Consider the following 17,403-nt stretch of genomic DNA (forward strand, 5'->3'; position numbering starts at 1 on the left):
GGTAAGGTAAATAAGGCCATAAGGGGATTAAGCTAGCAGCACTTATACGAAAGGTTTTGGGCCTTCATTTGTGTATAAAGATTGTAAACTAGACACCAAAACACATCTCGAAAATACTCTCTCCGTCTCATATTTAATTCTAGGGTCATCGTGTAACTTAACAATTAAAATGAGAAAATAGAAGTTAATATCTTATATTAACAAACTTGTTTTTATCAAGGGTAATTTTGTAAATTTAGCAGCCACACTAAGGGTAATTTTGTAAATTTAGCCGTCACACCCCCTTTTTCTCCCCTCTATTATCGCTGCACAACCAATAGTACCACCCATCACACCACCGCAAGACCATTAGCTTCACCAGCCGACCACCGCATGACCATTAGCACAACCATTATTCGACTGTCATACCACTGTGAGCACCACCAACACGAGCGAATCCCTTTCCCTAAGGAGTTAGTATGGGTCCACTTTACATAATTTGCTACTAGGGTGTCTTTTATTCAATTGGCCGGTTTAGAGCCGCGAAGGTGGTCGATCGTGGGCATGGCCATGGCAGGGAAGGAGAGAGAAGGAAATAGTGGCCATGGGAGACTGGGAGTGGAGGAGATAGAAGGAAATAATGTCCATGTGAGGAGAGGAGAGAGAAAATTTGGTGATATAAATATGTTTTGTTAATATATGATATTATCTGGCCATTAAAAATATGCAAATGCAGATTGAATCGCTAATATGGGACATTTAGTCCATGAGATGATGGATATCGATGTTTGTAATTCCTTCCTCTTAAATTAACTAGGTATTCCCTACATGAGGAAGGTATTCTAATGTTTATTTTTCTTACCTTTTTAAAAAAGAAATTAAAAAGGGATGCAAATGAGTCGAGTCATGTATCATTGGTTCGAAAGAAATGCATAAATCCAAGTTGAACATTTATTATCATACTATGTTCATTCCACTCGTGTGATAACAAGCTCAAGACTCAAATTTAGGTCAAGCTCATGTGTGGTTAAACTTGGTTTGTTTGGTAACTGCTGGGTTGAGCTTAACTAGTGAATATTTTATTTTAAAATCGAGTCTACCCTGTAATTCATAATAAGTTTTGCATTATCATAGATTTGTTCTTTTTTTCTTTCTATTTTGAACCAAGCACTTAACAAAACGAACATTGTGCTTTAGAGAGAATATGTTCTATTTCTAAGAATGTTTACATAATTTTAGGGCTTATTTTACTCTCTCTCTCTCTTTCTAAATGCTTTATTGGTTGAATAAAGGAAAGTAAAAAATCACAGGAAGTCCTATTTCACATGTAGTAGCATTTCTTATAAAAGGCATATATAGTTTTGTTTGGTTGACCATGAAAAGCTTAAACCTTACCTATGAATTTCTATGTACCTATTTAAACCATAACATAAGTAAAATTAAATCTTCTAATTGCAACATATGTGGGCGTTTCTTAGTTAGTTACTTAAGTGTCAATTAGGCAAGATGTGCAACATTCTAAGGCAAGGGAAGGGCCCAAAATTTTTATGAAAAATAAATATGAAATTTATTATTAAAACAACTTAAACATATGCACTTCATAAAGGTTTGGTTTTCTCTCTTTTCCTTTAATCTTTAAAAGTATATAGCATAACTTCAATGTTTGTTTCAATGAATTGTTCTCTTAAATAAACCCTCACTAATAGTTTTATAAAACTAAAGGGAGGGGAGATTTGATTGCTTTCCACTTTTCTTGCTAAGCTATTTCCTGCATTTATGGTTGATTGAGATCCGAAAACTAAAAACAAATAAACAAACAATACTAAACTCTACATAGAGCACTGATTAAACCCTACATAGAGGGACAGACTATAAAGACATAGAGGGACAGACTATAAAGAATTTGGGGCTTACTATCGATAAAAATCGATGGTAGCCCCTAAGATTTACTTTGGTGGCTAGGTTTGAAGAGAGAGAATATAGAAAATTTTAGGGTTTTTGTTTTTTCTTTAGCAACTTATCTTGTATTTGTATGTACTTAATGGAGATAGTGTATCATTTCTTAACAAGAGTGACGGTTGATATTTAGTATGGTTTTCTCCGACTTACTAAAAACTGCAAATTAATGGATTTATGTGCAGAAGTGATAAGGTATTGCATTGAGCTCATTATCATTCGATAGCCTTGATTTTTATTTTTTGGTTTCTAGTGTTGGATTACTCTCTACAAAATTACGATTAAAAAAAAAAAAAAAAAAAACTCCATAAGACTATGGCGTGTGGAATTGTAGTCCTCTAATCCCTCATCTTATCCCCTTATTTCGATACATAGTTGATTCACAAGTTGCAAGAACTTCGCAAATTGCAATCGTGAGTTCGTGACCTTCTTTTGTTTGTGTGTGCATCTCTAGAAAAATCTACACTATCTCTATTGCGCTAAACAAATTCCAAACCCATGTAACAAATTAAACTACGTACACGAGTAGTTTTCGTGTATGTTCACGGATGTCGAGTAAAATTTGTTATATACACTCAGTACACCCGGGGTCATTTGCTCATTTAATTAACAAAGATCAAATAATATTTAAACTAATTTATTGATTGAATGAGCAAATGACTCGGGTGTATGGTACCCCCGGGTGTACATATTAGGCTTTTGGCTATGGAGAGACTTATGTTAATATTTTTCAATCTTTAAAACCGAGCTGAGATTATATGTGCGTTTTGTTACTATGTTGTGTCTCATCACTATTCTAATGGCGAAAACAAATCTCACATATTATAATTATAATTTGAGGGCTTTCTCTCCAAGATAGTTTAAATGATTAATTGATGATGGGTTGATGCCTATCTAGTGATAATCATTTCTAAGAGAGCTTGAATTTTACATTAAAACATGCTAATAGCCTTTTTTTTAAAAAAAAAATAAATAATGAAACATGCTAATAGTCTTGCAATGGCACGGAAATCACTCTAAATTAAAGTTGTGCAAGCAATGTTAAGAATACAAGAAGAAATGACGAGGAAAAAAAATCTTACAAAATATGAAGTAAGAAATATTCATGACAACATAAAGTTAACAAATTTTCTAAAACACAACTAAATTAATGTATAATAAAATAGTTGGACTTAACTATAATATGTGATCATATACTCATACCCTGTATAAGAGTTACTTTCAAATAATATGTAATGACCTAGGGTGACTTATGCCTTTTAATGGGAAAAAAGTATAACTTAAACCATTTTACTATATGTATAAAGTTCTTCGGTCCCAAAATTGCATAAGATAAAATCAAAGAATACATATTAAAACGCTTATAAAAAGTGAATGTCAAGTACTTTAGTTGATAAAGTCTTAGGAATGATATTCAAGGTGTGAAATTAAATCTTGTCTACATCATTGTCCTTGTAAAATATGAGTACATACAAAGAACTTATTACTGACAAAATAATCTAAAATTGTAACAACTCGTTTGGTAAGTTTGTTGGTGATATATGAAATTCTATATAAATCTATAAGAATAATCAATGTCCTAACCATGGTAAGTATGGTATGGCAAGTTCATCCTAAATTTTCATTTTTAGCCATTACTATTCAGGGATGGTATCATAACTTTGTGAGATAAGGGACATTTATATAAAAACGACACAATTAAATACGGTAATATTGCATTGCTTTGGTCATTAGTATTGGAAGAAAAAAGGGATGAGAAATAGAGGAGGCAGTTTCATAACGTAACCCCTTACAGTCACGTCTTGTAAAGTGTATGTGCAATGTACACTTGATGAGTAATGACTAGTCAAGTAGTCAGTATCCAAATGTATATGTTGAAATTATTGTCACTTCGATATAGAATAGGAGACTAAGAGATCAAGTGTTGTATATCACAATATATTGTGTCTTTTCCTTGGACAATTACTTCATTTTCTTTTTCAAATCTAATATATATAAATAAAGTAGGCATTTTTCGGGAGCATTTGAAGCGTCACGTAAGCAAAGGAATTATTTAGACCAATTAAAAATTAGATTTATATTTTATTATAGAATTAAAAAATTCACTCGTCACATAAGCAAAAGTGACGAATGAGATTTAAAATTTTTGCTAAGTAGGTAAAAACGACGAATAGTGATTTATTAAGATTTAAATTACTTTAAAATCAAAAATTACTTTTTTTTTTTTTTGAAAGATGAGTTTTTTTATATTAGGATTTAAATTTTTTTAAAAAAAACTATAAATTATACAAGTATTTTATACAAACAGTTTAAAAAAATATTTGAAAAAAGAAAAAATATGTTCAATTTATTTATTTTTGTAAGTAAACGTTCAATTAAAAATCCTTTGTTTTTTTAAAAAAACATATGAAAAGAAAAATAAAATTATTAATAATCAACCAATATTCTTCAAAAAAAAAACAATAACATTCATTTTTTTTGAAGACAACAATAACGTTTTATTTTTTAAAAAAAAAAATTGAATAATAACGTTCAATTCATATCAATATTCTTCCAATAATAATAATAATAATAATAATAACAATAATAATAATAATAATGATGTTCAATTTTTATCTTATCTATCAACCTATACCATGATTAGATTAAAAAAATTATAAGAGATTTATTTGCTACTCCACATATATATATAAGATAGGATGATATTAAAGATTTGTATACATCCTCTCAAAAATAAAGTTTTTTTTTTCTATTATAAATAGACATTATATATATACTACACACGCACAACCATTACACTAAATTGGAGCTTCAATTCATTAAAACTATATAATACAAAAATACAAACATGTGAATAATATTTATCTACTCTTTTTTCATGGTGTGATTTTTTTTTTCAGGTCTAATTCGTTGATTAACAAAAAATATTGGAAAAAAATGTAAGTATACCAAGGATTTCTTATGGTAAACAAAAAACATTGATTGTTATTGTAACACCCTAGAAATTCCTTTCTTTTAAAATACTTGTTTTGCCCTGTTTAAAACTTTAAATAGGAACATCTAAGATATTACCGCCACCATGAAAACGGCTAAGGCAACTATCAAAGACACACAGCGGAAGACTAATTTCAAAACCATTCAAAACAAGTCAAGTTGAAAGGTCAACCAACGAAAGTAAAGTCAAAACCAAAGTCAAACGAAGTAAAATAAAATCAACCTACAACTTGGAACCACTGTAGGCCCTTATTAAAACCAAATCAACTTCAAAACTTTGCGTTAGCCTCGTGAATAATAATATCATAAATAATTAAAGCATTAAACACACCATAAACTTATGGAAACTAGCATGATTCGCTCTTCATTCATGCCCATCATGAATATGTTCATCACCTGAAAAGCTTCTCTCTAGTTGTTTCCACTACTCTCCATTAAAAATGGATCATCATAGGGCCAAGGTAAGGACAAGGCCAACAAACACACAAAACACACAATCAGCAAAGCTGAGTACATAAGCGTATTTAACACACTAACATGCATTTACCTATCAACACACAACTTACTTTGTTGCACCTGTTTTTCAAGCACACAACATTTAACAAAACTTCTCAACTAGACAACTACATAATTTGTTTAGCATTTATTACGCATCGAACGGGTTTCCCAACTAACCTCCCCCAATAATGAGGTTACTGACAGGGGAGCTAACCGTGCCAGCATCAAATAACCACTCGTAAGTGGCGGAATTCCTGCGCATATTAGTAATAAAAGGAATGTACAACGTCCTGTACTCCGGTAGAAGTTATGGTTAAATATAAAACCCCATAACTCCCCTCATATGTTCATACTCAAGGTATATACGTTCCAAGAGTTTTGGTGCGTAATCTCTTTCACTTTACGTTATTTACTTATTATTAAACTTGGTGATGACTCTCAAACCATAATCATTCAATCAACAATAATTATTCAAACAATCAAACATACCAATTTAATTCTTGAATAATTAGTGACCACATAATATTTAATGTTGAACCCTTTTTAAATCTACCTCGGTGTCAATGACACCTTAAACGCATAAAGCGCCACAAATCGTATCTCTCGGTGTTAAAAACACCTTAAGTGCACTAAGGCACCAACATACAATTTATTCCTCGTGTACATAGACACTTACATAGCTCTTTTCCCATGCTTAAAGCATCAATAAAAATTATATGAACCATAATAAAATTCTCTTTTAATATTCCAAGCCAAATTAAAAATTTAGTTTAATTAAACATGCTCTCTATCATGCCATAATAAAAGTGTGGTTCATATACAATTTTCCAAACTATTATTTTCCAACCATTAATCCATCACAAATAATTCATGCTTCGATTTTCAATCACCAATAGCAACCAAATCATAATTTCCATTCCAAATCTAGCATGATACTACTTGTAATCAATTAAACACATTTAGCATGCTACTACATCATAAAAATTATGCTAAGTACGCTAATGTACCTTGAATACGATCTTAATATCGTCACTCACTTCGAACTTTCGAAGTCTTCTACAGTTTAAAATCATAGAAAAGTATTAATTAAAGTCCTCTCTACACAAATTTCCAGCAATATATACCATTATTAAACCCCTCATAATTTAATTAAAATAAGCTGAAATTATATTTAAAACATCATACTTTAATCCCAATTAATGGGTAATTAAAATTCCTTAAAGAAACTTGATTTTTAATGAACTACCAAAAATTCCAGCATTATATTTTAATGAAAACTTGCTGTAATTAGGCTTTAAAACACTTAAATCAAAGGTTTAAACCATCCTACATCATAATCCTTCAATAATTAATAATTTATGAATCTAAGGTTTCAAAATTGAGGCTTTTTAATTAGAATTAAAATCTGAAAATTAAATTACATACTACTTATAATCAAACATCATAATATTAATCGTAAAAACCATATTTAATAATTAGATCTAAGGTTTAACAAAATTTAAAAAGAAAGATTAAGTTTTTTTTTCACAAAGAAGAAGAGGGGCAGCCGGATAGCTGGTTGGCCACCACTGTCGGCTACCGCCAGCTGCTGGTGGCTGCCGCTGCTGCCGGCTGGTGCTGTCGGTGACCGGCGGCCCACCGGTGGTGGTGGTGGCCGGCAGTGGTGAAGGCCGAAAAAGGGAAAGGGGAAAAAGAAAGAAAAAGAAAAGAAAAATAAGGAGAAGGGAGAGAAAGTTTACCTTGGGTTTTCTCCACTCTGGGCAAAATTTGATTTGCCTCAAGTGTTGAATATTTATACCCCTTCTCTAGAAATCCTTCTTCCTAAACTTTCCCTTTTTAATCTTTCCTAATCCCTTTCCTAATAAAACTTAACTAAAATAAAACTTTCTTAAATTAATTCCCAATTTAAATAAAATAATTAATTAAATAAACTCTCCTTTTATAAAATATTTCCAAACTTATTAAAATGAACAATTAAAATAGTATAAATAAAATATTTCAATTTATTTAAATACTTCTCAAAATACTTATTTTAAATAAAATACGTATAAAAATACAAGGTATTACAGTTATTCATTATTTTCTAAGATGTATGTTTTGTTTTATTTTACCTGATCTAATTGTGTTGCTTAGCGTATTAAATTTTGTTAAACAACAGCTTAATTATAATTTTATATGTAGTATTATTTATTCTGAATTTGAAGGGATTATGCCCCTACGCCAATTGAAGGAAATTTCGTCAAGCATTTATAAATCCAAAAGAGGAATGTGTGGATTGGAAAAGTAAGTCTGCAGCTATAATGTTACAATAGAAAGAAAAAAAATTAAATATTGTAAGAGATGTCTCTAATTATTTTGATTTGTATATTATAGTTTTTGGTAGAATATATGTATTATTATTTTAAAAATCATTTTAGTAGTGTATACCTCTATTATTCAAGACTTATGAAAATGAAATTTCATTATAAGGATTTAATTTTATTTAATTAGATTAATTTCAGTAATGCAATATATTTTTCATTTAACTATTTATAAATTTATAAAGTCATATTAGACAAAAAAAACTAAAAAACTACGAATAGTTGTTAGAATTTAAATTTTATTATAAAAATATCTTTTAACATTATATTAAATATTTTATTCTAATATCTATCAAATTATAATTTTTTTTTATTATACATTCAATTTTCAAGATTATCTAAATCAACAAACAAAAAGAGAATCATAAAAACATAAAAATAAAGATACAAAAATTACTACTACAAACAAATACCACGTATTAAACAAATCAAAACGTTTTGTTTTTTAATCGTATATATGATATTGATAATCATTTTTTTTTTACGGGGTCATCTGGTTTATATTGTGATTAGATGTTGCTAAATCTTAACCCAAATTAAAACACTCAATATAGTCGTATTTCATATGGAGTGCTTATGTTAACAAAATTTTCATATCCTTCTCTCCTATTCTCCTAAATGGGTATACATTAGATTTGGAATTTGTATATTTAATGATTATTGTTAATGGTTAACAGCTTAGTTTGAAAATAAAATTATATTATATTTAGATTAGGTAAATAAAACAAAACATACATCTTAGAAAATAATGAATAATAATCAATTTTTTTTGTTTACCATAAGAAAGTTTTGATATTTTAAGGTACTAAGAAAGATAAATTATGAGTTTATATGAATAACCTCCTGCAAAATAATATGAGTATATTAATAAGGTTTTAACCATATGCTTTGAATAATATATCAACAATAATATCTTTGAAAAAAAAAATATCAACAATAATTTATAAAATAACATAGCAAATTTTGAGTTATTTATCCACATTAATTTATAGGAAAATTTGTCAAAAACAACCTTTTAAAGTGTCTATTTTATTAAAAACAATCTTTTAAATTTTTTTTGCAACTTCAGACCACATTATAAAATTTTTTTACCAAAGACAACCTAATGCTAGTTTTCGGCGTTGACTCTATTTTTCCGATGTTGACCACGAGTGTGTGAGGCACGTGACTTCATATATTTCTAATTATACCCCTTTCCCCTCCAATTAACTCCTATTAAAACCCTTCAAAGTGACAAATTACTTTGAGAGAGGAGGGGATTTAGTACGAGTGAATTGGAGGGAAAGGGGTGTAATTAGCAATATATGAGGTCACATGTCTCATACACTCGTTGTCAACATCGGAAAAATAGAGTCAACGCCGAAAATTAGCATTAGGTTGTCTTTGATAAAAAAAAATTATAATGTGGTCTGAATTTGTAAAAAAATATTTAAAAGGTTGTTTTAAATAAAGTGAACACTTTAAAAGGTTGTTTCTAACAAATTTTCCTAATTTATAAGATATATTTTGAATGATATATTAACATTATCTTATTATAATATAACTATTCTTGAAAAAAAAAAGTATAAGATAATACATATAGTATTATGATAATTAATTATTACAATAATAATTATAAAATATTCAATGTTAATTTGATTATTAATAAGACCCGTGCATCGCACGGGCTTTTACCTAGTTAGATATAAATAAGGAATTAATTCAAACAACAACAAATCATTTTTTTCCTCGTCAAGAATACATATAGCGTAATGTTATGCAGAATAACACGAATGCAATTCAGCCATATGCCAAATTTTCTTTGTTACGGAGTATTAAACAATCTTCTAGTTCACATGCAAGTAGTGCCAATGACCATAAATCTAATGAAGCCACAAGCCAATTATTTTTGATTTGCAACAAAATGACACTACAAAAAAAAAAAAAAAAAAAAAAAAAAAAAAAAAACAGGTACAAGAATTTTGGCAGCACTACTTCCGTAAAAGAAGCCTACAACAATGTATAACTATTTACATTTCCATGGATTGTCAAAAGCTCATATACTGAGACCTGAATCATTTTCACTGCTTTAGACCAATCTTTTTACAATATTATCATTCAGTATCCACAAATGGTGACATTAACCGTCAAGGATACCCAGTCTTTCCACACAAGGGACAGATTCAGACAGTAAGGTACTAGGGTATCCATCATAGATCACAAATGGGGATTGTTAGTGTTTCCACCTCCACAACATAATCAAGACAACAAAAGTGAGGATCATTCCAGCGAATTTTATCCAAGTATCGACACGATTCCGCCTCTCAATCAACCTAAGCACCGAGTTGGAGAGCCCCACTGTATTCAGGACGTCAAGTAACTTTCGATGTGCACTCTGAAACAATGCAACAATGAAAAAAAATCAACAATAAAGCGATGAAGAGAGGGCTACTGGCCTACTGCCTTCATTTTTTCTACAGTAATGGGATAGGCAAGAATTATCACAGCTAACATATAATATCAAATTTCCCCAACGCCAAAGTAAGCGGCAGGGTCAAACATATGACATATTTCCCCAACGCCAGAGTAGCTGCTGTAAGTACTTTCCTGAGCAGCAATAAAGGAGAAACGTGCAGATTTTTCGTAGAAAAAGAAAACCTAGATTTCCTTTCGAAGTTTTAGTAGAATAAGTAGTAATTAAAGTTATACTTCGTATTTCAACTTCACGTGCCATGCTTAAAGGACAATTAAAGGCCTCTACATATAACTAAGTACCTAACTTCACTCATGGACTCTTTTATTAGGGTACTAAAGTTAATTTTTCCTCATTAATACATGAAATCATACCTTATAATCATCAGCATATATCTGATTTAAAAAAAAGATTACATTTTGTCTTCACTGATGAAATCATACCTTATAATCATCAGCATATGTCTGATTTAAAAAAAGATTACATTTTGTCTTCTCCACTCTCTGCAATCACTAGCTCTTTTTCTCCCCCTCTTCGCCCATACATTCCCAACTAATTCCACCTCACCTAGCATGCAAATCCCTTTCCTCCAAAATAACCATAGCACGAACCCCAAAAAAAGCCATATCTTCCCTCCACTCCCTCGTTTCTCCACTCATCCTCCTCTCACTATTCTTCACCCTCCACCAACAGCTAAACTCACAGAATCAACACAACCTTCTACAGGAAACAATTCACCATTGCTAGACCTTCTAAAAACTTTAACAAAGAGCTTAAGCTCAGAATTGTGCATACCAAGCAAGCTAAAAGTCAGGACTCTATTCAACTCCCATTTGGAAAGACCTGGAAACCACCCCCCCCCCCCCCCCCAAAAAAAAAAAAAAAGTAGTGGCAAGAAAAGGAAGCAACGTAAAGCACTCTATACCCAACAGCTCAAACCCTATACCTCCACATACCACAATGGTAAATCCTATTATTCAACTCTAGCCACAAAACCATCAGATTCATCAAGCTGATCACCAAAGGAACTTCCTTTCCTAACAATTCTAAAATTATCCTACTTCCTTTGTCCCAAAATAGCCATTAAGCCATCTCAACTCTCAAAAAGTTTTTTGTGGTCTTCCAAGTTGATCTTTGCACATAAGTAACTTGCATAACTTAATAGCTTAATTTACAAAAACCATGTACCTAAATACAGTTTTATACTTTTATAGACAAATTCAATTAGTTTCACCGTTTAGATCAATATAGTTTTAAGATACAATTAATCAAAGTCCGTAACTTTTGAAATTTGACTATTCATTACAAAAAATAAAATTAAACAGGGGGCAGGGAACTGCAATTGTGCTAAGACAGAAGATGATGAAACCCACTGAGTCACAGTAATTTATGAGGTTAACTTTAAGATAGTTCGCTTGAATTACAGTTTCCAAACTCTTGGCAACCCAGCTTGTGAGGGTATTATCACCACTTAACAGTTAACACCCTATCAATGGACCTGCACAAATGGACGGGCCTCCACTAAAAACCCTGATCCAGCCCTAAATTAAATAAGGCCGGGCTTTTAAAGGGTTATGAAATTATGGGCTTTTAAAGGGTTGGACTAGGTTTTAAAAAGGCTGGAAAAGGGTTACACTTTGAGGGCTTTTTATCCTCAATTCTAACACTCTCATTCTAATTTTCTGATTCTCTCTCTCCTACTCCGTATCACTCTAAATTTCTGTATCTAAATCTCTGTACCTTCTACTCCATATCACTCTCTTCACTCAAGTATAAATCAATCAATCAATCAATCAATCAAAGCCTTAATCCCAAAAGTGGGGTCGGCTAACATGAACCCTAAACCCTAAACCCTAAACCCTCTTCACTCAAGTATAAACCATAAAAAAAATCCCCAAATTTCTCCCAAATTATAAACCCTAAAAAAATCCCCAAATTAGTAGTCTCTCTGCTCTGCTCTCTAGCTTGCTCCGCCGTGCTTCATTGTAGGTCGTCCACGAATTTAGCTTTTTTGTCGGGTGTTTATGGAATCTATGATGGCTTCATCGAATTTGTGATGATCGTCCACCAATCTAATGTTAATTGCAATTTCAGAAGGAAAAAAAAATTTAAAAAAAAAATTAAAAAATATATATATATATATATATATATATATATATATATATATATAAGGAAATTGGGATCTGATCGTGAATAGCAGGGGAAGTTTGAAAGCTTTGAGGGATTTTTATAAGTTTTCTAAATATTAAGGTACTTACTATAGATTAATATATGATACATAAGTAACATAATGTCATAATGACCTCTCTTATTCTCTTAATATCCTTTTCCTAATTGGACTTGGATTGTACAAGGCTATACTCGTATAAGTTTTCTAAAAATCAAGGCCCTTTGAAGACCCAATTCAGCTTTTTTTTTTTTTTTCTTAATGGACTTTTATAACTTTGTTGACAAAGTTTAAATTGCCCGGGCCGGGCCGAGTCCCTAACCCTGACCCGGCCCATTTTAGATTAACCATAACCCTAGCCCGGTATGACCCATTTAATTAAGGCCTGGCCCAGCCCTAATCCAGCCCGTTGAACAGGTCTACCTATCGGGTCTTCTGACCTACCCCTACATGCTTGGTACCAATGTACCATTAGCTCTTTTTCTTCCCTTTCTTTTTTTTTTTTTTAATTTTTTAGGGTTATCTGACTTGTCTAAACTTCTTTTGACATTGTTCCTTGATTATATAGAAGAGATACAATGTGTATAAAGTATAATAATTGATAATTGATCAACTCAAAAGTTCAATAAGAGAAAAAATCCCTTATATTTTCCCTTAATATTATCAGTATTTTGTAGGGTAAAGAAGAAAGATCTTCATATGGTCTTTATTGATTTAGAGAAGGCATATGACAAGGTGCCAAGAGAGATACTTTGGTGGGCAATGTTGAAGAAAGGTATCCCACGAAGGTATGTAGACCTAGTTAAGGATATGTATCGGGATGTGTCAACAAATGTGAGGACATGCGGAGGGTTGACAAAAGATTTCCCTATTACAATCGGATTGCATCAAGGGTCTGCATTAAGCCCTTTTCTTTTTGCAACGGTTCTAGATGAATTAACTAGACCATTTCAAGATGAGGTTCCATGGTGTATGTTGTTCGCGGATGATATCGTTTTGGTGGATGAGACTAAGGACGGGGTTAATGTTAAGTTGGAGCAATGGAGGCAAAGGTTGGAATCTAGAGGGTTTAAGCTAAGTCGGAGTAAGACTGAATATTTGGTATGTCGTTTTGGCACTCAGAGGGGGACAAGCAATGAAGTGGTGAGTTTGGATGGAAAGGATTTGACCATGAGTGAATGTTTTAAGTATCTTGGGTCGATCATCCAGAAGAATGGTGACATTGATCAAGACGTAACCCACAGAATTAAGTCAGGGTGGCTTAAATGGAGAGCGGCCACGGGAGTGTTATGCGACCGCAGCATTCCCCTACAGTTGAAGGGAAAATTCTACAGGACTGCCATAAGACCAGTGTTGCTCTATGGTACAGAATGTTGGGCTTCTAAGAAAGAGCATATTAAAAAGATGGAGGTTACGGAAATGCGCATGTTAAGGTGGATGTGTGGAAACACTTTAAGAGATAGAATCAGAAATGAGGTTATTCGCAAGAAAGTAGGTGTGGCAGACATTGCAGATAAATTAAGGGAAAATCGTCTGCGTTGGTTTGGACATGTAAGACGGAGACCCGTGGGTGCACCGGTGCGAAGAGTGGAAGAGTGGGATCATGGAGGGATTAAACGAGGAAGAGGGAGACCAAAAATGACTTGGTTGGAAGGAGTGAGGAAGGATATGAAGTGCATGGATTTACGTGAGGATGAAGTTTTGGATCGTAAGGGATGGAGGAGAAAGATTTATGTTGATGACTACACGGAATAATCATATTTGGTTCATGTTAGCCGACCCCACTTTTGGGATTAAGGCTTTGATTGATTGATTGATTATCAGTATTTTGTGCCAAATTAACTGTGCTATTGATTGATGGCGAAGAGAGGATGAAGTAGGAGATGGTAGTAAGGGCTGATTGAGAAAATGGTGGATATTAGTGGGCAGAATAGATGAACTGTAGATGGGGTGAGGCAATAGAAAAGTGGAAATGCAAAAATTAAAAACATACATCAATAGCTTTGCTTAAAAGAGGGTATACATTAGTTTGGTAACTTGGTTTGTTCATACAATTTTAAAAGAAAAAGGTCATTTTATGACTCTAAAGATCCTTAAGGAGGAAAAATCTAAAAAGTTTGCTGGTTTTTAAAAAAAATGTTTCACCTTGAGTTTCCGAGTTGCACAGTTTTCAAAACAAGAAACATGACCTTAATGAGAGTTTTCGTGCAACCAAGGTGGCAGTAATGAGGAAATTACAAGGCAGCAATAATGAGGAATACAAGGTAGCAGATGGAGAAAAGAAAGGAGGGGGAAAAAGGTATATATGAAAAGGGCGAGGTATGAGACAAAAATTTGTGACCTGTTTGGTAATTGCAAGGAGTTCAATGTTCATGAATTGCTTCTCTATCCCCAAAAATGAGTTAATCTTTGCAAAATTCTATTACTACTCAATACCACTCGAATTAATGGTAATGATTCATATAGATTATAGACAGCCAGACAGGTATATACTAATATACTTCAAGGTGGAGTTGCGTAATCACAGACATTAGTGTGGGACTAATCTTGCATTATCATTGACACCATTACATTATGGTATATATTCAGAAATCCACAATATATTGAATGAAAACAGAAGTATTCTACTCACCGCTCTAGATCATAACTACATCCATTTGAGTAGCCTAAAGAGGAGGGGGAAAGGGGGGTGTAGAGCCAAGGTTAAAAATGGAAGATATTACAGAGAAACTATACTCACTAACAATGCCCAACTGATATGTACCCTTTTTTATTCAGAGTACTGTTCATATGACATGTCATGCACACAAAACCCTGATATCCATCTGGAACCATTACGTGCATGACACTCTTAACACAAAAGCAGAAAAGCAGACTTCAAATTCAAAGAAACAAAGCTCATATTGGACAAAAACAAATGAAAAATGTGTATCCAACAGAGCTGAAATCCAACAATGCAAGAGAAGTTACCTTCATGCTTTCTCTTTGCTCAGCAAACTTTGAAAGGATGGCCACCCCGGTTGAATAAGCATCTTCCAGCATCCTTGAAGAGTTGTGAGCTGACTGCATTGCTCGTGCTTCATCATCAAAGATTCTTAGGACATGAGAAGATTCTCCATTCTAGAGCATGAAGCAGCAATATAAGATAATGAAGAAGGATATAATAAACAAACATATATCAATGAAAAAAGTGCATAAATTCAAAAGCTCTAGCTTAGACTACGAAGAAATTACATACAGCTCCTTCCAGCAATTCAGCCCTCTCTTTTGCTTCCTGCATCCGCCTTTGGTTTCTCATAAAGTATTTGTCTAAACTTTCTTTCAATGAATATGCCTCTTCAGCAACTTGCTCAACTTTTCTGGTTAACAATAAAATACAATCATGCTCATATAAACATCCTAGCACAAAATACAAAGCCAGCAGAAAACTACTCTATACAACAAAACTAATACAATACAGTTATAATTTCTATGTCTCACACTGCAAATTCAACTCACGACAAATCTCAAATGGAAAATGACCGCCATTATATTAGTTGCATTTCGACATAAACATGGATAATCATTAGGAATACAACCTGTAATATCTTCGAGTAGTATTACATGACAATCTCGACATACCACAACAGAACCCGTTTTACAATCTCAAATCCAAATAACAGGCCACAAAGGCATTTCAAATTTTCAATTGTGTTTCAAGATAACTTAGTTAAATTTGGCTATTTCGCGATACGATTAAGCATACTAACAAAGAATTAACCATTGTAGCAGATGCTAGCTTGAATTACAACATACTATAGTAAACAACAGATAACATCTCTGTCGTAATCAAATTTCAAATAAAAATTATCACCTAATTTCGAATGAAATTCTATTTAAATGATTCCAAAATTCTGTGCGAATTTAACCAAAACTGTACGCATAAAATTCAAATCAAGGCAGAATCCTAAAATCAAATCAAAATCATCCAAAAATAACTAAAATCAAGATCAATTAAACAAACAATCAACAAAAACAAAAATCGAAACCCTAGGAGAGAGAAAAAGAAAAAACCTTTTCCAGAGATCACGCTGAGATTTAACAGCGACGGAGCGCCAAAGATGATCCATATCATTACAAAGAGAATGAAGATTCGAGATATCCTTCTTGACATCAAAAGCGAACTCCGGCGAGGCGGCGGAGGCGGTGGAGGTGGACGATTCAAGGCGTTCGAGTCTTTCAAGGGAGTCTCTGATCTTCAATTGTAGTTTCTTCGCATTTTGGTAAACCTCCGATAACGTTGTTCCGCCGCCACCGGTGGCGGCGGCGCCGCCTCTTCCGCCGGCGCCGACAACTACGCCGTGCATTGATGGATTTGGTAATGGGTTTGGATCTTGAGTGATCGGGGTAGCTGGAATTGCACTTTCTTTCTCTCTCTCCTGAATTACTCCCAAGTTTTTAATTTTATTTTGGAAAGAAAACTGGAGTACGGTATGAATTTTATATTTTTTATTTTTTTAATTTAGGGTCTGTTCAGATTGACTGAACTGAGCTGAAATAAATTGAACTTATTGGAGCTGAAGCGAACTGAATAGAATATTTTATGAGAGAAGAAAATTAAGAAATGAAATGAACTGAACTAAACTAAACTTAGAGCTGAACTGAACTAAAAATAATCTAAAAAGAACAGGCCCTTACTCTATATTGTTTTATGAAGGATTTTTTTTTTTTTTTTTTTTTTTTTGGTAAATAAGCCATATTAAATCAACTTAAATAAAGGTTTTCCTTATTGAAAGCCACTATCGTTGAATAAATTTTACAATGTAAACACATTGTTGGACTATACTACCTAAGGAAAAAAAAAAGTGATATTCGTAAATTATACATTGAAGATTTCATTCATATGGTTTCAAAGTATATTTGTTCTTAGCTTCTTACATTTAAATCATTAACGTTGGTACAAGTGGGTTATGTGAATGATGCAAAAGGTAAAACCTGTAACAAATAAAGATGTTAAA

At 32.5% G+C, this 17,403-nt stretch overlaps 1 protein-coding gene across 1 annotated transcript; it reads right to left on the reverse strand.

Moving 5' to 3' along the window:
* Positions 1-9,811: 9,811 nt before the first annotated feature.
* LOC145572115 (membrin-11-like) lies at positions 9,812-16,817 on the reverse strand. Its single transcript, XM_081631138.1, has 4 exons — positions 16,460-16,817; positions 15,645-15,765; positions 15,377-15,526; positions 9,812-10,161 (listed from the first exon to the last, which is right to left on the reverse strand). Exons 1-4 carry the CDS (start codon positions 16,750-16,752, stop codon positions 10,000-10,002), a joined length of 726 nt encoding a protein of 241 aa, XP_081487264.1. The 5' UTR covers positions 16,753-16,817; the 3' UTR covers positions 9,812-9,999.
* Positions 16,818-17,403: the final 586 nt, after the last annotated feature.

Source organism: Chenopodium album, chromosome 12 (assembly GCF_948465745.1).
Source record: "Chenopodium album chromosome 12, dcCheAlbu1.1, whole genome shotgun sequence".
Lineage (NCBI taxonomy): Eukaryota > Viridiplantae > Streptophyta > Magnoliopsida > Caryophyllales > Amaranthaceae > Chenopodium > Chenopodium album.

Excerpts from the sequence above, each read along its gene's own strand:
- LOC145572115 (XM_081631138.1), bottom strand. The coding sequence starts at position 16,752 with ATGCACGGCGTAGTTGTCGGCGCCGGCGGAAGAGGCGGCGCCGCCGCC. Across the intron at positions 15,766-16,459 it reads CAGCGTGATCTCTGGAAAAG|AAAAGTTGAGCAAGTTGCTG; the intron begins GTTTTTTCTTTT and ends ATTGTTAACCAG. Across the intron at positions 10,162-15,376 it reads AGCAAAGAGAAAGCATGAAG|AGTGCACATCGAAAGTTACT; the intron begins GTAACTTCTCTT and ends GCATTGTTTCAG.